This window comes from Crocuta crocuta, unplaced genomic scaffold (assembly GCF_008692635.1).
Source record: "Crocuta crocuta isolate KB4526 unplaced genomic scaffold, BGI_CrCroc_1.0 scaffold229, whole genome shotgun sequence".
Taxonomy (NCBI): Eukaryota; Metazoa; Chordata; class Mammalia; order Carnivora; family Hyaenidae; genus Crocuta; species Crocuta crocuta.
The window spans coordinates 3,671,181-3,692,229 of record NW_027536464.1 but is presented as its reverse complement, the minus strand read 5'-3'; the positions used below and the strand labels follow the sequence as shown (position 1 = coordinate 3,692,229).

The 21,049-nt window shown below is 54.6% G+C and overlaps 1 protein-coding gene across 1 annotated transcript in view; it reads left to right on the top strand.

Annotated features, from left to right (window-relative positions):
• The window catches only part of TNS1 (tensin 1), a 189,647-nt gene that overhangs the window by 133,993 nt on the left and 34,605 nt on the right, over positions 1–21,049 (top strand). Inside the window, exons 19-21 of the mRNA XM_077748685.1 lie at positions 7,200–8,789; positions 19,512–19,708; positions 20,673–20,748. Coding sequence (XP_077604811.1) covers positions 7,200–8,789; positions 19,512–19,708; positions 20,673–20,748 — 1,863 coding nt within the window. The remainder of the gene's footprint in view (positions 1–7,199; positions 8,790–19,511; positions 19,709–20,672; positions 20,749–21,049) is intronic.

Genomic DNA, 21,049 nt, shown 5'->3' with positions numbered 1-21,049 from the left:
AGCTCTCTTGGCTCCGCTGACTTCCTGGAGCAGCAGGAGACAGGAGCGGCCCGTGGGAGGGGCTCTCTTTCCAATTTCTCTTTGAATGCCAACTTTCTCCATCTTCAAGGCCCCCGGGCTGAAATTCAGACCAGGGCTCCACTTGGACATTGGGCCGGCTTGCTTTCTTGTCTCAACAGAATGATGGAGGTGACCCCTCACCCTCCCTGGGTCCACAGAGGTGGGTTTGTGGATGACTCTGGTGAGGTTGCTTGTACAGGGGACAGGGCCACCTGTGAAAAGATTGACAGCAGCCTTGAGAAGAATCTTATTGCTGTTTTGTCCGGTCTTGGAGAAGGTGGCGACTTCCCTCCAAGTGCTGTGAAACGAGAAGAAAGACAGGTGTCTGTTTGCCATGCCTGGACTCGTCTGCCCCGGTGCTCCTCAGTGGGCACCTCCCAGTGTGGACCCAAGTCTCTTGGGCCGCACCTGTTGCCTGTTCTCTCCCATCTCAGAGGCAGTGCCTCCTTTGTGTGCTTCCCCTTCAGACTTGGGGGACTCCTCTCTGACCCTAATTCTGCTGACCTTCAGAGTCCCTGAGGAAACCCGTTGCCATCTGGAGATATTCCAGAACCCTCTGCAGCTGGCAGGAACAAAGGACTGCCTCAGTCCCCGGCCGGCTGTGGGATGGGAGGTCAGTGTGGGTGGAGGCTCAGACTGTCACAGACGGGGGCGCAGGAGATCTCTGCCAGTGTTGCCAGGGTGTCTCAGGGGGACCCCGGGACGTGCCTGAGCCACGGGGCTGAGGTTCTGTATGCCCTGTCCATCCTCATCTTCTCCTGACCGTGGCCTTCCTCGGGCAGGGTGCGAGTCCGTGGGCTGCTCGGGGCCAGACCCCTCTGTGCCTCCTCATGCTGTGCTCTCCTGTCTCTCGTGGGTGCAGCCTGGCTTTCTTCATGGACTCCCACGTGCCAGAGAGGGGTCCCCAGAAGCAGCCCCCTGTTGGGTGCATACATCTACATGTAAGATTCATACCTGGACTTGGAGGTGTTTGCTAACCCCCCGAAATTAGGTGCAACATTTGTGTTTGTGCATTTCTTTGGGAACTTAGTCTAGGCTTCCATCGGATATCCCCAAGGGGCCTTCGCCTGAGAAAGCTAATGTCCACTGGACTGCAAAGTGGCTGCAGAGCCCTCTGAGAGGCACCACAGGCCAGGCTGTGGCTCAGCCAGCTCAGGGACCTCCACTGTGCCCAGCCAGTGCCACCAACCACGTAGAATGCTCCTCTCTCGTGATGTTTTGGCTGCAATGCTTCTCTTTTCTCTTCGCTTTGGCAGAAGCTCGGATCCACCTTGAACCTCTGATTTTTCACGTCCCTGGGCGGCAGTGGAAGAAGAGTGTTTCAATGTCTGACAGGACTATATACAAGTTTTTGGATTATTTAATATAATGCAAGAAACATTTAGGAAACATACGATGTGTGCCAGGCACTGCATTCTGTATAGCTGTCCTATGAGCCATGCAGCTCGTGCCTTAAAGTCCGAGAGGCACCATTGATGTAGAACATATCGTGAAGGGTATCTTCTGGGAACCGAGCACCAGATCGAGGTGTGTGCGGGGAGAGACAAAGGCTTTTTCTCAAGGAGCCCTCACCTTAGTGGGAGGACAAACATGGGTAGCATGGGTGTTCCAGTGCTTGTCTGCAAAGGGCAATGACGACATAGAGGAGGTTAGTCTCAGTCTGGAGGGCTGTGGGAAAAGGGTTAGGTGGAGGGATGTTTCACAAAGAAGTTCAGACTGAACATGAAGGAGGAGAAAGGGGTTTTCTGGGGACGTTGGGAGCTTTGGGGAAGAAAAGTGAGGAAGGCTCTTTCAGGAGAGGGAACAGCATGTGCGCAGCCCAGAGGAGGAAAGAGCATCTGAATATTGAGTGGATTGAAAGGTATTTGGGGGTATTGAGGACAGTGAAGGTGAGGCTTCAAAAGGCAGACAAGGGCCAGATGATAAGAGGTCTGGCATGGCCAGCACTGCGGGGTTGGGCTTCACTCTGTGGGTGATGGAAGCTATTAAAACAGGTACAACGGAGTAGAGAGAGGATGTGCCAGGCCTAGATTATGGTGCTAACTCCTGAGCCTTGTCACTCAGCAAACCTGCAAGTAAGCACTTGAATCTTCACTCGCCAGGCTGGGAGGCTGGGCTCTTGTGTGGTTAAGTGGTTGATGTAAGCTGACTTGTCATTAAGATGGGGACCATCCTTCTGAGTAATGGGTGTATCTGGCACAAGGGTGTGGTGGGAAGGAGTGCTTCTCTTCTGTCTTCACCCCAGAACCACATCCCTGTGGCCTCCCTGCTAGCTAGCCCCCTCCTCTGGCTCTTGCATTGTTGCTTCTCAGTAGCCCGGGTCCTAGCCCCAGCCTGACTCCCTCCATGGCTGATGGAGCGTCTGTGCCTAATGGGTTAACACGTCCAGAACTTGCTCTCTCCGCTGCTTCTCAGCCAAGCCTCAGCCCTTGTCAAAGCTCACCTACTTCTAATTTATTTATTTATCGAGTGTGCACGCACAAGCAGGGGAAGGGCAGAGAGAGGGAGAGAACCCCAAGCAAACTCCGTACTACTAGCACAGAACCCGATGCAGGGCTTGAACTCACGAATCCTGAGATTATGATCATGACCTGAGCCGAAACCAAGAATTGGACGCTTAACCAGTTGAGTCACCCAGGGGGCCCCCGAACTCACCTCCTTCTTGGACACACACATGGCCTTTGATGCCTCGCTCCCATGTTTAAGGGGCTGAGATGCCCTTTGGGTCTGCAGGGGTGGGGGGCCCGGTCTGCCTCTGCACTACCTGTGTTCACGGTGGGCATGGTGCCTCTTGCTATTGACACTGCATTGATTTCCTTCCACGTGGGTTGGTCATCAGGGCACCGGGCAATATATTTTAATGAATTGTTATTCTGCTGGATGTGGACCCAGAGGACTTCTTATCATGAAGGGCCCCATCCTCAAAACCTTAATACATCCTTCACTGTTCAGAACAGGTCTGGTTAGACAAGGAGGCGTTGCTCCTTGCTGAATCATCACTAAGACTTTTTTCTTGCAGTCAACCAGCCTGGCACCTTTTCTTCTTGATGAGGGGGCTGTCTGTCCTGGCATCTACATAAGCAAAATTTCCCCACTAGACGTTAGTAAGAGAAGTGGGGGTCCTTAATCTCAGAGCCCAAAGTGTTGACCACCGGGATCCGGGTTCCCCAAGATATTATCCACCTATGCGAGCCCCAGAACCTTGGGAGAGCCAAAATGCTGCTTTTTGGCCTCACCCCAGACCTATGAGTGAAAATCTTTGGGGGTGGGGGCCCAGAATCTACATTTTTTTTAAACAATCCCTGGAGGAGAGCCTTATGAACATCAAAATTGGGAAATACCTGCCCTAAACCCATATCACCTTTGCACCCATATTTCTTTCATTCTGTTTGAAGTGTATGGGATGGATGCGTCCCTCCTCCCCTGCAGCCTGGCCTGGTCTGAGCTTCCAGCACCATGCACACCTCTGCGGTTTGCTGGCGGGAGCCTAGGGAGTAGGTCCACATCCAAGTCAGCTGGGGATTTTCCTCCGAGCTTTCCAAAAGCATGGCTTGCACATCTGGATTACGGCCACTGTGGAATAAGGGCCTCTTGGTCCGATCAAGCTCAACGTCAAGGGTGGAGCGCGGGTTCGGAGCAGCTGCTGGAGAGAGCCAGGAGACATAGTCAGACAACGCGAGTGGGGCCTTGAAGGGACTGTGGGCTTCTCGGCTTCCCTAGAGCAATGGCCAGGGAGATGGCCCGCGAACAGGACGTTCTGGCTGGCTTGGCCTTGGGGTCGGGGGCTCTCCACTCTGGGCTGCTTGTAACTTGTGTTTCCCCTGAAGTTTAGCCTCTGCTCCATCGTCACCCATGCCAGTGACAGGTTCCTCCTGTCCCCTCGGCCCCAACCAGGCAGGTTCCTCCTCTGTCCACTGTCCCCTGCCCCTGGGTGCCCAACACCCTCTCACCTGAGAGGATTTACCTGAACTGGTCCTGCCCCCAGAGGCTGCTGGGACTGTGAGTTGGATCTAGTGGCCCCTCAGGTTAAAAGCCTCAAAGCCATCTCCCCTCACCTTCTTAAAACCCCTCTCCTCCGGCTCTCCATTTCACCCTCCTCCTTACTCTGCCCGCCTCTCTCTTTTGCCCTTCCTGCCTTAATAGATTGAAACCAGCGCTGTGTTCCGGCTTCTTGTGGTCCTGCTAAATAGCACTTAACGCAGCCACAGTGGATGCGCAGAAGGGAATGACAGGCATGGGGCGCAGGGGGGGCACTTCATCTCCAATAGAAGGAGCAGGGGTACGTGCCTCGGCTGGGGTCATGCTGACATGCTGGGGTTTCCGCAGAGCCCTCATGGGGGCTAGACAGAGCTGGGATGGGCCTGGGTGTCCTCACCGTCTCCCCCTGATAGGAAAAGGAAGGCCAGGGAAGGTGCGGCAAAACCCGGAGCCTGTGGCCAGCACTGGGTGGTAAAGAGCAGCGGGCCCCTTCTTGGAAGACAGGAATAGACGTTTCCACTTGTTCTTTGCGAAAGAGATTTTAGTTAAACAATTTATACTTCTTCTGTTTTCTCACTCAGCCTCAGTGGCCTGGCAGTTACCATTCCTGATGTTGCTGCAAACAGTGGACCATGTGGGGGTAGATTACATGGCAGAATGAGCTTAATATTGACATTGTCAGGATCGATGAAGGGGCCAAAGGGACGCGGTATCAGGTAGTGGTAATTAGTGTGAGCTCTTCCTCCCTGCCTCCGGGAACGCTTTTTTAGCTCTCTTGCCAAATGCTCTTCTTTTATGAACCCGAGTGAGATGCAGGCATGGGTCTACTTTCTCCCTGAAGGAAAGGGTACCTACAGGTTTGCCCTGATTTGCACCCAGCAGTTCTCATCGACCCTAAGTGCAAATGGGGAGTGTATTGGACATACTGCCCTTTGCTTTGCTGTTCCCCCCACCTCCCAGACCACATGAGCACAGACTTGGGGGATTCGGAGGTGCAGGGGATGGAGGGGCTCCCTGGCCCAGAAGGCACACACTGGCATCGTGCAGTGTGAGCCACAGAATGGGGCCAGGGCCCCGTAATGGGGCTGTTTCCCTGGGGCCAGCAGCTTTCCAGACTCAGTGAGAAGGGAGGACAGCCCTTCAGCCTCCCACTGACTGGTGTGAGGGGCCCACCCTCACGGGCAACACCCCTGGAAATCTGAGCAGGACCCTTGTCTTCAATGCTTTTCCCCTAGGGAAGCACTCAGCTAGGGTCTCTTATTTGGTGTAGCCAGGAGCCCACTTCTTTAGAAGAACATGGCATGAAGGGCAGCCTCTCTTCTTCAGTAGCTTCAACACCTTTAGGGACAGTGGCAGACCCATTGGAAGAGGCGGCCATGCTTGTATCTGCCTCTTAGCAACTATTAGGGGTCCCCGCACAGGGAGCGGATGGCTGGAGATTCAGACCTATCTCTGATTCAGACCAGCCCCATCCCTGTGAGCCCAGGGCTGTGGCCACACTCTGGCCCGGCCTCACTTGGGACCTGCTGCTGGCCAAGGTCCCGGGGCCCCGGGGAAAACGGGGGACAGAGAGATGGTGCTGGAGAACTAAGCAAATGGGCAGAGCATCCAAGCCCCTGGGGGTGTGTGTATGTGTGTGTGGATGGTGTGCCCTGCGGGCATCTCTGTGCCTGCTCCCGGTGACATCATCTGGTTGGCCTGTGGTTTGTGTGTGTGTGTGTTGATCAGGATGTTCCTGTTTTGTGGTTGTCTGATCACTTGTTTTTTGGCCGTGGGCTTCTGTGTGAGTGTTTATTTTTAGAGGCTGCCACTTCTGGCCTGAGGGCTGATCCTTGGGCCGGGTAGGAGCTTGTATTTTTTCAAACGATTGTGGCTTTAAATTTATGTTATTTATTTTGGGGTATTGCTGCCTTTTATGTGTGTAATTTACTCTGTGTGTGTGTGTGTGTGTGTGTGCACGTGCACACGTGCAGGCGTGATATGAAAGTGTGGAATAGTAGAAATTGCATGGTCTTTGAAGTTCAGATTTTACTTTCGTTTTGCTTTTAATTTAGTTGTATTTTAATTAACTTTTAAATGAGTTCTCTGACTGTAAATCCTAGCTTTACCAGGTACTGTGTATCTGCACCTAAATGGTTTCACTACTGTGAATCTCAATTTCTCCCATCCTTAAAGTAGGCATAAAACTCGCAGGTTCACGGGACTAGACAGAATGTATGTGTAAAGTGCCTAGTGAGGTGTTTGGCACCTCGAGGTCACCCCTCTAGTGTACCCCAGGAGTGCATAGGGTGTTTGACTTGGGTGGCTAGGAGTTGGCATGTGTGTCTGGATGTCTTTGTGTCTGGTTTTCCTGTGTGGACGGTGTGTGTGTGTGTGTGACTGGTGGTGTCTGGTTGGAGTTTGTGCAGCGTTTGGGAGGGGACTCTCTTTTCTTGCCAACTGGGGGCCTGCCTTGGATGAAGGGGAAGGGAGGTGTGTGTGTGTGTGCGTGTGTGTCAGGGCTGGAAGCTGGGCCGCTGACTGTACAGGGTGTGAAGTCACTGAGTCCCGTTGGGTGGGGAAGTTCTTCATTCCTGAGTCAGCCCTTTGGCCCTGAGCCACCCAGCGCTCATTCTTTCCTTTCAGAGAAAGTATTGCTCATGGGGTCGCCAGAGCTGTGTGCAGACAAAATGACACAGGGGACACCACTCCCGGATGAGAACATCTACTTTTGTGTTCTGGATCCCTAAGATGTTTCCCTGAACCCCCTTTCCAGAAGCCCGTGAGCCCAGTTTCCAGAGGGAAAACACGTCCCGTCTGACATGGGGAGTGCTGGCTTTGCTGAACTCCATCTTGACCCAGAACTTCCAGGTCTTTGGGAAGCTGTGAAATACCAGAGCCAGGCTTTGGACTGGGGCATCGTGCTCCCAGAACACCCCACCCAGTCTCAGACTTCGCCACTTGGCCCTGAAGCCTGGTGTTGGGGCCCAAAATCCAGGGATAGGGGTCTCTCTGTCCTCCTCCCCCACATCCTCTGACCTTAGCTCTATCTCGGGTGATGCGAGGAGATTTTAGGATCCAGGGAATGGAAGCTCTTCACTGTTTCCTTGGGGAGAAGAGGAGATGTCATTGCCTCCCGCTGACATCTGCTGATCGTTGTTTCCCTTGTGATTCTCTTACAGAGGTGGTGGGACACACTCAGGGGCCTCTGGACGGGAGCCTGTATGCCAAGGTGAAGAAGAAAGACTCCCTGCACGGCAGTACTGGGGCCGTCAATGCCACGCGTCCTGTCCTGTCGGCCACCCCCAACCACGTAGAGCACACCCTCTCCGTGAGCAGTGACTCCGGCAACTCCACAGCCTCCACCAAGACAGACAAGACCGATGAGCCTGCCCCCGGCCCCTCCAGTGCCCCTGCTGCCCTGAGTCCCGAGGAGAAGCGGGAGCTGGACCGTCTGCTCAGTGGCTTTGGCGTAGAGAGAGAGAAGCAAGGCGCCATGTACCATCCCCAGCATCTCCGGTCCCGCCCAGCGGGGGGCCCTGCCGTGCCCTCCCCCGGCCGCCATGTCGTCCCGGCCCAGGTTCACGTCAACGGTGGGGCCTTGGCATCTGAGCGGGAGACGGACATCCTGGATGATGAGCTGCCCAACCAGGATGGGCACAGCGTGGGCAGCATGGGCACACTGTCCTCCCTGGATGGGGTCACCAACACCAGTGAGGGGGGCTACCCAGAGACCCTGTCCTCACTGACCAACGGTCTGGACAAGCCCTATCCCGTGGAACCTATGGTCAATGGTGGGGGCTATGCCTATGAGTCTGCCACCCGGGCGCTGCCTGCCCGTGCTGGCCACACGGTGCCCATGCGGCCCTCCTATTCCGCACAGGAGGGTTTAGCTGGTTACCAGCGGGAAGGGCCCCACCCAGCCTGGCTGCAGCCAACGACCACCTCCCACTATGGCCATGACCCCAGCGGTATGTTCCGCTCTCAGTCCTTTCCGGAAGCAGAGCCCCAGTTGCCCCAGGCTCCAGCCCGCGGGGGCAGCAGCCGGGAGGCTGTGCAGAGGGGCCTGAATTCCTGGCAGCAGCAGCAGCAGCAGCAGCAGCAGCAGCCGCAGCCTCGCCCACCTCCTCGCCAGCAGGAGAGAGCCCATTTGGAGAGTCTCGGGCCCAGCAGGCCCAGCCCCCAGCCACTGGCAGAGACCCCCATCCCTGGCCTCCCTGAGTTCCCAAGGGCCGCCTCCCAGCAGGAGATCGAACAGTCCATCGAAACGCTCAACATGCTGATGCTGGATTTGGAGCCGGCCACGGCTGGTGCCCCCCTTCACAAGTCCCAGAGTGTCCCGGGGGCCTGGCCAGGGGCTTCCCCGCTGTCCTCCCAGCCTCTCTCCAGCTCCTCCTGCCAGCCCCATCCACTGACCCAGTCCAGATCTGGCTACATCCCCAGTGGGCATTCCTTGGGAACCTCTGAGCCGGCTCCGCGGGCCTCCCTGGAGTCCTTCCCTCCTGGCAGGGCTTACTCACCTTATGATTATCAGCCATGTCCAGGCGGGCCCAACCAGAGTTTCCGTCCAAAGAGCCCAGCCTCCTCGTCTTCCTCGTCTGCCTTCCTTCCGACTACCCATAGCCCTCCGGGGCCTCAGCAGCCCCCAGCCTCTCTCCCTGGCCTCACTGCTCAGCCTCAGCTCCCACCAAAGGAGGCGACTTCAGACCCCTCCTGCACTCCAGAGGAGGAGCCGCTGAACTTGGAGGGGCTGGTGGCCCACCGGGTAGCAGGTAAGTGCCTCATGGACCATCAGTCCTAGGAATCCCCTCCTGGTCCCTCCTTCCCTCTTTGGTCTTGGTTGGTCTTGCTAGGGGGAGGTGTAGGCACAACCGTCATCCCTCGGCAGGGGCTGCTTTGACCTGGGGAGAGGCTAGACATCCCTTCCTACATTCATCGACTGTTAGGTTGTAAGTCAGCCATTGAGGTTCAAAGATCAGTGTCTTTCAAGGAGTTTGCAGTCTAGTTAGGGGACAGGGACACAAGAGTGTAAAGTGTGCTCTGACAGAGGTGGGGACCGAACTCCCAGAACTGGAGGGAAAGCAAGGCTTACCACCTAGGGCAATCAGGGAAAGCTTCCAGCAAGTGATGTCTTTGGGGCTGGCGCACAGATTTTCTGTGCAGAGAGAAGATGCTCTTTGCAACGACCCACAGTCCTCAGTTCCTGGGGGAAGGTGTGGAGAAGGCAGAGGGAGGCCTTTGTAGACTCAGAGGCATGACAGAGATAGGAAAGATGTCCTAGAGGCCGTGGGCTCTACCCAAGTGTTCAACCCTGGTGGGTCCTTGCAGGATATGTCTCATTTTGGTGGGGAGGCCGAGGTCCCCTTTCTTGTTCAACTGTCCAATTAGTCCTTGCTTTTGGACCTTCTCTGTGTGAGAAGCAGGCACTGAGAAACAAAGCTCTATTTCCTATCAGAGAAGGGGCTTATCTTTCTGGAGAGAGGAGAGAGAATGGGATGACCAAAGAGCTTAGACAAGAAAAGGTGATGTGTGCAGAGCCATGTTGGGAGCCATATTGGCCTGAGCCTATGACCGTTCTACGGGGACAGCCAAACTAGGTGGGAAATCGTGTGGGGTTTTTTGTTCTTTGCTTTTTTCAGTTGTGGAGGTAAGGCCGGGCAGGGGTGGACTAGAGACTGGGGCTACGGGACCTTGTGCCAAGCCCTTCAGCTGACAGGGTGGTGGCAACTCAGGGAGAAGAAGAGGAGCCTGGGCAGCTGACTGTGCCCTCCACCCTTTTCCCTAAATTTAGGGGAAGGTGAGTCACCATGCCAACTGTAGCAAGACGGGGAGACACCCTCCCTGGGGATGGACAGTGGGTTTGGGGAAGTAACTGAGGGCAGACCAGCTGGCTGTTGGGTTGGGTCCAGGATCTGAGCATGGGGGCATAGATGCCCTGCTGTACTTCAGAGTGGAGCACAGGCCCCAGTTCCACTTCTAGCAACTTGAGATTGGCCACGATGAAAGTATTTACACCATGGAGACTGGTAATCAGAGTTTTGCCTCACCTAGGGAACCAGTCCACGAGAACATCATTGCTTTTCGTGGAGAGTCAAGACACAGGATGGGTAGCTCTGTCACTCTAGAAGTGAAATGCTTTAAGTGACATGCTGTCTTTTGCTTTGTCCCACATCTGGGCCCCTGAGATAAGGCCCCCGCCTTCTTTGTCCTAGATTTTGTTAAAGGGAGAGGAATGTGGCTGTCTTAATATTTTATGGAGTTGAGGTGGCCTGATGAAGGATAACACTCTAGCCTAGTGATGGGCTGGATCTGGGGGCAGATTCTCTGAGGAAACAGAATGAATTCCCTCCCCTCCCCCACCAGAAAACCCTGTTGTGTAGCTCTCTCGGAGCCTGCTCTAAAGGAAACCATATCTTAATGGCTCCAGAACTATGTTCATCTTATAGTACATCTCCCCTCAGCCTTTTCTTTCCTACCAGCTTCTGAGGTGTTGACTGTCAACATCCATATGCTTAGTTGCTCAGGCTTTGGCTGCCAAGGAGTCATAGGAAGGGAGAGATGTTGGTATAGTATCTCTGTCTCCAGCCCTAATTTAATCTTCTCTACCAACTGTGAGTGACTCAATCAGAGAAGGGAGGAGAAATATAGAGAGGAAAGATATATTTGGTCGCCAGGGCTATGAAGGGGGACCTCTTTGGTCCATGCCCCATCATGAGAGTATTTCTTATGTCAGCAAGCCCTGTTTGCACAGCTTCCTCAGTAGCCCTGCAGAGTGTCTGAAGTACATGTGTAGGTAAAGACACAGTGGCAGGATCCTTGTGTACAACAGGATGGGAGTCAAGGAATATACCAGAACCACCTCTTCCTGCTTCTATATTCTTCTGCAAGAAGCTGGAACATAAGCTTCAGCACGAGTAACTCAGGAAGATTAGATCTGAGGGAGAGCCTCTTCATGGCCATGAACTTGATCTGGTTTCTCCTGGCTTTTCTCCCACAGGTATTCCTTTTCTTCCTTGGCTCAATACCTCCTCTGTACCTTAATACTATATCCCTGACTCATTCCACTTTGATCCAACAAGTCCTTATATCTTATTTTAGCTTGGATCTCAGGGAATATAGGGGTAGTTTTCTTTTTTCAAAAATTTTTAAATGTTTATTTATTTCTGAGAGAGAGAGAGACAGCGTGAGCAGGGGAGAATCAGAGAGAGAGGGAGACACAGAATATGAAGCAGGCTCCAGGCTCTGAGCTAGCTGTCAGCACAGAGCCTGATGCGGGGCTCGAACCCACGAACTGTGAGATCATGACCTGATCTGAAGTCAGACACTTAACCAACTGAGCCAGCCAGGCTCCCCTATAGGGTAGTTTTCTTAACTTGATAAAAGGTAGGTACTAGAACCCTATAGCATGCATCACACTTTGGTGTGAAACATTAGAAGCATTCCTGTTACACTAGGAACAAAATAAACATGCCTTCTATCACTGCTATCGTATAACATTGTACTGGATATCCTAGCCAGTGCAATAAGACAAGAAAAGGAAATAGGAGCCAGAGTCGTTGAGCTCACGTTATCCTATGATCCTGATTAAGTGACTGGACCGATCTCAGATGTCTGTAGATGTACAGGTTTCAATGCATGTGGGAAATCAGATGTGCATCTTACCCTTGAGCAGTCTCGTGTTTAGTAAGAGGAGAAAGAGCTGGAACTTTAAAATGAAGTCATTCCTAATAAGTGAGACCTGGAGAAAGTTCTGTGGGAATGAAGAAAAAGGAAAGATCTGTATCAGCTGGACAGATTGAGGAGTGTGTTGAGTGTGGGCTTTAAATAGAGCCTTGGAAGATGAGTAAGAGTTTGAAAGTGGGTGAGGTCATAGGAGAGAGAGGGCTTTTAGTGAAGACGGGAAAGCAGAAGTGTGTGAAGGATATAGTAAATTGAGAGCATTTAGGTAGTGTGAGAGGTCAAGAGTAGCCTAGGACCTGCCCCTGGTTGGTCTTAAAAATACCAGACTAAGGAGCTTGAATCTTACCTAGTGGCAATGTAGGAAACCATGACTGTGTTTAGTCGGGAGAAAGCCATGATCGAAGCTGAAATTTAGGAAGATGTAGCTGGTGGATCTGGGCAGGAAGGATGCAAAATAGGAGACTTCGAGTTAGGAGATGGAGTTGCTTCTTTGGTAGACTAGGTTGGGGGATTGCATTAAGGTGCTGACTGTGGAGATGAAAAAGAAGAGACAGGTGCCAAGGATGTCATGGGAGTATAACCAATGCATTTAGAAGTTGATTGGATGTAGTGGGTGAAGGAGAGGAAGACATCAAAGGTGACTCTGAGATTTCCATGAATAGGGGCAGGCTGCTAGTTCCACGAACAAGCCGAGTTAGGAGTACACGTGGGTGCTGTGTAAGATGAAGACACCAGTGTCCCATAGGCTGAGTTTGAGGTGAAGGTGGAGGCTGCATGTAGTAGGGATGCATGGGAAGCAGCTGTACATCTGGAATTGGAGCTTGAAAGAGCAGAAAGAACTATTGATTTTGGAGTCATCCTCACAAAGATGCAGGTCAAAGCTTTGGGCATGAATGAGGTCTCTAGGTCAGGGGGCATAGAGAGAAAAGAACATAGGATGAAAAGGCCATGAGGAAGAATAGAGAGGAAGGCAACTGAGAAGGAATGTCCAAGACAGTGAGAGAAGACAGGGACAGTGGGTCACCACGGAAGTCAAGACAGTAAAGGGTTTCCAGGAGGAAGGGTGGGGGGATCATAGTCTCACCGCGGAGGGATCATGAAGAGGAGGACTGGGAAAAGCTCACTGGGCTTGCCAATGAGGTGGCCCCAAGGATTTTCAAAGGCATATAGAGAGTGACCAGAAGCAGACTGCAGGAGTGAGGAGGGAGTGGAGAGGCCTCCCAGACAAGATGTCAACTATTCTTTCAAGTGGTTGTGTGATAAAAGGGAAGACGACAATGGCTAAAGAGGGTAGCAAAATATTGAGAGCCTATTTTTGTGTGTGTAAATTTAAGAGGCATGAGAATGTTTTTAGAGGAGACGCCGAGGTTGAATATGGAGGGAAAAGAAAGACAAAAAAGAATGTAAGAGAAAGAAGTTGCTAGAATAAGGTCTCTAAGGAGGTAAGAGGGGATATAGGCCTAGGAGCCCAAGTGGCTGATTTAGACTCAAGCAGGAAGTGAGATACCTCTTTGTGAAGCAGGAATAAAGGATGAATCCAGATCCAGGGAAATATCTGTGTCGAGCTTTGGGACCTCACAATGAGAACCTAACTTTTACATTTCATCATGGAATAGGGGATGACATCAAGGCCCATTCAATCATTCATTCACCATGAATCCCTAGTCTGTGTTAGTCTGTGAAAATGAAGGTAAACAAAAGAGGTAAAAATCCTTGCCTTCATGGAGGAGATGAGCAATAAACAAATAAGCAAATGCATGTATAATAAGTTAGATTGGTGATAAGTGCCATAAATTAAAGCAGTAAAGCATCAGTGAGAGGTAGAGGGTGGATGGATGGTTGCACTTTACATAGGATCAGAGAAGACTTCACGGGGTCATGAGGGAATGTGCAGATGGAACAGCAAGTGTAAAAGCCCTGAGGTGGGGGTGTGGCTCATGGGAGAAGTGTAGTGACACATGGACTCAGAGAGGTGATGGGAGTGGAGACCAGCTTGCCGTGGGCCTTGTACGTGACCATGAGAACTTGGGTACTCTGTGTGCTGTGTGCAGAGCAGTGACGTCATCTGACTTGCTCTCAAAGGATCAGTGTGGCCAGGATGGAATGAGGGAGACCAGTGAGGAGGCTGCTGCTATTGATCAGGGAGGTAGCCGTGGAGATGGTGAGAAGTCCTCAGGTGGTAGACAGTTTTGGAGGTGGAGCCGTCAAGGCTAGAGGCGGGATGTGAATAAGTCATGGACTGCTCTAGGGGTTTGCCTCTGAGCAACTAAGGGGTGGAGTTGCTCTTCCTTGAGATAGATGAGAATGTGGGAAGAGCAGGCTTGGGGGAAATGTCCCAAGTATGAGTTTGGCTGTGATCGATTTGGATGCCCTCGAAGCCACCAAGGGGAGAGGTTGGAGCTTAGAAATGCGGGCATTATGACGCCAGTAGGTGATGATGGCAGCATGCGCTGTCATGTGGAGTGTGCCATTGCATGATGGCACCTAGGGGTGAGCACGGAGACAGAAGAGGTCCTAGGCCTGAGTCCCAGAGCCTCCCACATCTGGTGGCGGGAGGCTTGAGGAGGACGTGGCCAAGAAACTGGTGCAGAGCAACTTGGGAAGCAGAGGGTTGCTGAAGAAGCCTGGTCCCCTGTGTGGCCCCCGCAGTGTCAGGAGGTCAGTGAGGGTGGATTAGAGGATGGCATAGCAGGTCTTTCTAGAGCATCCAGGTGGGCTCATTTATTTTAAGGACTTTTCGGTGGTGCCCAGCAGCTTTGGGCGGTCGTGGAAATGGACGGGGCTCTGGGGAAGAAGGTTACTTAAGGTAGGTTTGAGGGAAGGGTAAAGAGCAGAGGGATGCTAGCAGGCTGGGGAGTGTGGCCCCCAGGCCAGGCTGGTATGGTCACAGATGAGTCCAGGAGGAGGCAGGTGACCATGAGAGGAGACAGGTCCTGAGATGGGGCCGGGCTGATGGCAAGGGCGGGTGAGGATCGAAGTCTCCTGGGCCCCAGCTGGCACCTGCTCGCCCCGTGCTGGGGTTAGGAAAGAAAGAGCCGTGGCATCCCTGCCGGACCGTGGGAGGCTCACCTGCCCCTTGGAGAAGCTAGACCCTCTCTTCTCGTCTGACACCCTCCCACCTCCCTCCAGCGTGTGGCCAGATCCCAGACTCAGAACACCAACTAATCTTGATTTTCTCTTTGTTTTTGTTTTGTTTCGTCTCGTTTAATGCCTTGTCCCTTGCGTTCTCCGTGTGTCCCGTGTCCATCTGCTCCCTGTGCTGTGGGTGTGGTGCCTTCCTTGCCTGGTGTCACCCCCTCCTGCTTGCCCCCGTCCCTGCCGGCTCCCCGGGGTGGGGGTGGGCAGCGTACAACGCCAAGCTGCAGGGCCTTGGGCACACCGGCTTCCGGCTGCCTCCTCTCCACCGGCTCCGATCTTCCTCCGCCTCTGGTTGGTTCACCTCTGCCCTTCCCTCTGTGGCCCCCTCTATGGCTCTCAGCTTCCCTCCCTCTCTGTCTCCATGGGCTGCTTCTTCCAGACCTTTGCCCAGTCTCGTCCTCTGTCCTCATTTTTCCATTCCCCCTTCCCTTTCTTCCTTCCCTCTTCTCTTTTCTTCTTCCCATCCCTTCCCATTCTCTCTGCCCCCGCTTGCCCACTCTCTCTCCTCTCTCCCCCCAGCCTCCCTCTCCCCTCCTTTCTGCATGAATGAGTGCTCCCACTTCTGCATGGACACAGGCCTGATGCTTTTAGCCTTGGCCTTACCTGCTGGGGACAGGGTCTGGGGTGGCTAGATGAACCTACAGGTTCCCCGTGGACACGCAGGCCATTGCATGGGTGTGCTCGGTGAGGGTGAGGACAGCCCAGCCCTCGGGCCACCCTGGCCAGACCACCCAGGCCACTGGGCCAGGGCCTCGGTAGGAACCAGGCTGTGCTTTGCATGGGCCACCAGGCTCCTGACAGAGAGAGAGAGAGCATCTGTGCTCTGTCCGCTCTTGAGTACGGTACTCTCTGGGGACACAGCACGCCCTCTGGCCTCATCCTGAATCTCGGATCCTAGGACCCATGACCAAAAGTCAGAAGCCCTGGGTGTGGTTGTGACCATCTCTGTGACCCTGGGCAAGTCTCTTAATTATGCAGAGCTCAATTTCCTACTGTGGGAAATGGAGAGATCGTACCCCTGCCACGTGTATCCTGCATCGGTGGCTTGTGCTCCAGTGTGGTGGACCCTTCATGAAGGGCCTGTGTCTGCTCAATGATGCCCACTAATGGCTGCCCTGGGTCTCTTGGACATAAAGGCCCATAGTCTTCTAGCTCCGTGGAGGGACACATGTCATGGTTGCCCTGCGCCTCTAAGCCCAAAGGCCCAGCTTAGGGAGAAGCTGTGCTCAGGCTTGCCCTACACCATGGCCTCGAGCAGTTCCAGAAAAGGCTTCGAAGGCATTGGGGGTTGTTGAGTCCTAATGGCGGTATTTGGTGCTCGCACAGACTCTCCTCTTCCCAGTCCATGGATAACGGGGAGATGGCTCTAGAAGAATGCCCCCTGCCTGCCTCCTCTCCCCGACCTTCACCCTTTCTCGGCCCAGTGGAGGGGAGTGTTCAGTTGGGCCTGAGGGAATGAGGGCAGTTTTGGGGTGGGTGGGGGCCTGTCCCGAGGGGAGCTGGCATGGCTTGCCCTGGGGCTGCTAGTGTGATCGCCGTGTGGCTTTCTGGTGCCCTGGCCCAGCAGGTGGCCCCCCGGATACCTTGGCTTTCGGAGCCCCAGGCCTGCTGTCGGACACCCAGCCCCGTCACCTGGAGCTGAGGAGCCCAGTCTTTTGGAAATCGGAAGGCTGGAAAGAAGAGCTGGGTCTGTGGGGGTGGAAACGGCCAGTCCGGGGGCTGCAGGGGAGACGCGTGATGAAGCCTGACACCAGGGCATTTGTCCGTGGGACTCGGGCGCTGGGCAGCTGTGCTCAACCAGAGCGGGTGTGTCGATGTGTGTGAGGGCTCCAGCGCCCAGAACTGCAGTGTGTGTGTGTGTGTGTGTGCGCGCGCGCGCGCGTGTGCGCTCGTGCGTGTGCCTGTGCGCATGTAGGGAGACAGAGGCCCTGACAGACTGGGAACAGTCAAGAGACTGAGAAAGTCCTGGGGTCGAGGGTGGTGGAGGGAAGGAGGGGAGTGGGCACCAAGCCTAGTTTTACGAGGGGTCAGTCTGTGGAACATGGTGGGGGTGCTGTTCTCTCTCTGACACTGGCTATGAGCTTGTGTCCAGCTGTCCCAGCTTGGCTGAGGAACAGTAGGATTCTCTTCCCTCCCCCCGGCCATGCCCTGACTCCCCTCCCGTAGAGAAGGACAAGAGAGAGGGGACATGGCTCCCCAGCACTCCGGGGCACAGCTGAGCCTGCCAAGGGGGACAACAGTGAGATACTGTGTTCAAAGAATGTGAGAGGCCTGGCCGGCCACTGGTGCCATGGGGCGCACTGCGGGGGGGAGGCGCTGTCCCCATGGGAGTGGAATGCGGGGTCTTCCCCCTTCTGCGGAGTCCTAGCTCTTTGGAGGTCATCCTGTCCATCCCCCTGCTTCAGGACTTGAGGAGGTGTGATCGTTCTCAGATGTCTGACTGTCTTGTGCCAGGATGTCACATCCTCCACAGTTGGGAAGCCCCTCCCGTAGTCTGGCCGCCTCTCTGTGAGGCAGCTACCATCTGGGGCACCTAAACATGGAGGGTGCTCTGAGCACTCCGGGGAGAATTTTCTCTGTCCCTCTGGGAGATTCAGGGCCTCGGATTAAAACAGACTCACTTTTCAAGGGCGGACATCAGATCCCCAGACAGGGACACTGGCCACCCCTTGCAAAGGAACAGGGACCTGCCAGAAAGAGGCTGCTGGGCTGGGTGAGCCGGAACTGAAACCAGCCGTAATGCATTTCTTTTAACCTTGGGGCTGAACTTCGTTCCAAACCCCTAGAGCCTTTCCCAAATGGGCCTCCTTTGTCACAATTATTATTAGAAAATCAATGGCTGTGTCTGTTTCTTTCTAATGTTTTTGCCAGGAATGAAATGAGCAGTAGCTCTAGACGAGGCTGCCCAGGAGGCCTGGGGTGGGTGGGGCTCCGCGGAGGTAGGAGACACGGGGTGAAGGCAGGCGCACCCGCAGTTGTGACATGGCGCTCGATGCGGCCACTTCTCTGAGGGCTGGGAGCCCGGGGTTTTCGCGGGGTCCCCGGGCGCTGCTCAGCCCTTTCAGGGCCTGCCTGCACCTTTGATCCAGGGTGATGCTCCTAGCAGACCCTAGTTAGGACTATGTGACCCCCCAGTTTTCTATTCTGAAAATAAGGGCATTTTAAGGTGAGGGCTTTTTTGCTTTAAGGAAAGCCGTTTGTGAGTCTGGTTTACTGTCCCCATCAAGGGGCTCTTTGGTCTTGGTGGGGAGAACAGGGAGCCCTGCCTCTGGGCAATAAAGAGCCCAAAGCGAACCCCGCCCCACCTGGGTAACACTGCCTTTGTAAATTACGCCAGTCTTGCTGCCCTCTGGACCGGGCCCCGAGTTATGGGATAGACGAGCGACTGTGTGTGTGTGTGAGAGAGAGAGTGTGCGTGTCCCTCCCTAGTTTGGCACCGACAGCCTGCTGTTCGTGACAAGAAGGAATGTGCCTCTCGCGGCAGCCTTAGTGGCCGAGCCCGGCCAGAACTGGGGCGGGGCACCTGGGGCATGCCGACCCTGCTGTGGATGGTAGGTGACCCAGTCCGAATGAGGGTGATTTCTGCTTGCTGCACTGGCGCATTCCCAGCGGCCAGCAGCGTGCCCGCGTGCGTGCGTGTGTGCATGCGTGTGTAGCGTGCCGTGGAACAACGTTCCCAGATGTGCTGGCACGAGGCTGGTGCGGCCAGCATCCTAGGTGACCTTCGATATATCCCGGCGTTTCCTCTCACTTAACCTGCCCTCCCGGGTAGTGGTGAAGGCAGAGCTGAAAGTTGCCTCACTCAGGCTAATGAAGACAAGAAGCCTGTCCTCAGGCGAGGTCTCGGCCTCCGGGACCTGGGGAGTAAGTTTTCTAGGGTTCTGGAACCGGCTCAAGGAGGCAATGGGTTCCATGCCTCAGCGCAGCTGTGAAGACGACGGAGTGGGAGGAAGGAGGGCAAGGCTAACAACACGCCCAGGCCTGAACGGAGGGGATCCAGGAAAGCAGATGGAGCTCATGACTTCAGCCCCTGTGCTGCTGGCAGGGGCAGGGTGGGAAGCTCACCATCTTTGGGGCGAGAAAAGGGGTGGGTAGATGAGGAGCCAGCAGAAGGGAAGGTGGTCAGAACTTTCAGAGGTGCATGGGAGGAAGGTTGGAGAACCCCAGAGAAGACCGGCAACACTCTAGGGGCCAGCTGGGGCTGGGACTTCACTAGAAAACTTAAGTCGTTTCTTTGTTTCTCCTCGGGAGCACCATTTGCAAGATGATGCATTATTTGCTCCTTCCAAATGTCTTCCCCACGGGCCCGATGTTGATTGTTGGGTGATGCGGTCACCTTGGAGACTGTCTCTCCTCCTTCCACCTTCTCTCATTTCCCTGGAAGTCCTGGCCCTCTGCCTCCAGGGTTTGCAAGGAGTTGACATCTGTTTCTTGTATCAGCCCTTTGTGCTTTGGGCCGCAGCCCTGTGCAGGGTAGAGATTCCCGGTGAAGGCCAGCCCAACTGTAGTGGAGAAAGGCTGGGGTGCGGGCCGAGGGGGCTGGTGGGGAGTGCTCAGGACACACAGGCTCAGCTCCAGCATGGCCCCTGGCTAAGATGCACCGCCTTCTCTGGGGCCTGACTGATCCTGTCTCGCCCAATATGCTCATTGCCATCTATGCCCTGCGTTCCTTACAGGGGTGCAGGCTCGGGAGAAGCAGCCTGCAGAGCCCCCAGCCCCTCTCCGGAGGCGGGCAGCCAGCGATGGACAGTACGAGAACCAATCTCCAGAGCCCGCGTCTCCACGTAGCCCTGGGGTCCGTTCCCCTGTCCAGTGCGTCTCCCCTGAGCTGGCTCTCACCATCGCCCTCAATCCTGGAGGGCGGCCCAAAGAGGTGAGTCCTTGGGCTGCATCCTGTGGCCAGAGAGGGTAGTGGAGCCCACGTGAACTCTCTGGGAGCCAAACAGTCACCTGAGTGGCACTGCCCTGTCGGGAAACTCAGTCCTCACCCTATGTCTCTTCTCTGGCATGTGGAAGTTGGCATTTCCCTCCCTAAATAGTTCTGTGCTCCCACTTCTTAGATTAACACTGACGTTGATGTTCTCTCCTAAAGAGCGCCCCTTAGTAGGGTGGTAAGGATCCTGGGTATGGCACAGATGACCCCAGTCTGCACTCCAAACCAGATCATATAGTCTGACATGAGTGGTTTGGAATTCTTTCTAGATATAGTGTTTCCTAGGAGATCTAACTTCCATGCCAACATGTTTGCATTTCTGAGACATTTCAGTAGTTGGAGGCAGTAAATCTTAAACTTCAGCGAGCATCACAGTCACTGGGGAGTTGTTCAAAGACATAGATTCCCAAGTCCACCTCCAGAGAGTCCAGCGTATCAGGTCTGGGACAGGGCTGAGGAATATGCATTGGAAACGTGCATCTTAGAAAATTCTGATACGAGTGGCCCATGTCCAATAAAATCCAGGCTAGCGAGTTATTCTGGATATAAATGGATTTGGGACATCTTTTCTCTCCTGTCTGCCTTCTGGCAGGACCCGAGCCCCTCATCCCAGCCCCTCTCTTTGGCTCCGTTGTGCAATATTTCCAAGGCAGGTGTGCCTGGTTTCCATCCATGCTGGACCATGGCTTCGCAAAGAGCTGATTTCCTTTTTCTCAGTGACGAAGAAATTGGTGGCGCTGTGAATGGCCAGGATCTATCTCCCCTTGACCTTTGTGCCTGCCTGAGGAGGGGTGGGTGGTCGGGCCGGTGAGGGGACTTGTGGGCCGGTTATCTGGGAAGCCCCTGATTTCAGGGTATGGCCGCCAGTGGGCATTCCCTCGACCCCCCTGTTCTTCTCTTGCAGCCCCACCTGCACAGCTACAAGGAGGCCTTTGAGGAGATTGAGGGAGCTTCCCCGACCAGCCCTCCGCCCAGTGGGGGTAAGAGCTCCTCACTGAGTCTGTCTTCCCCTGGGCCCCTCAAGCCCCCCTCTCAGCCCCAGCCTCAGTAAGCACCCCAGGTGTGGGGGCAGGTGCCGGCAATGCGGGGCAGGCAGGGATCTGCACTCATTTCACGTCCCCATCCCGGCCCCACGTCTCTTCCTTCCGTCGTCCACGTGCAGATGTGTACGGATGCAGCAGCCGCAGGCTGGGGACCCTGCTGACCTTCCGTGGGGTCCCTGGCCTCCCAGAGTCTAGACTTTCCCTAACTGTTAAGAGTTTATTGCATTCTGCATGCACC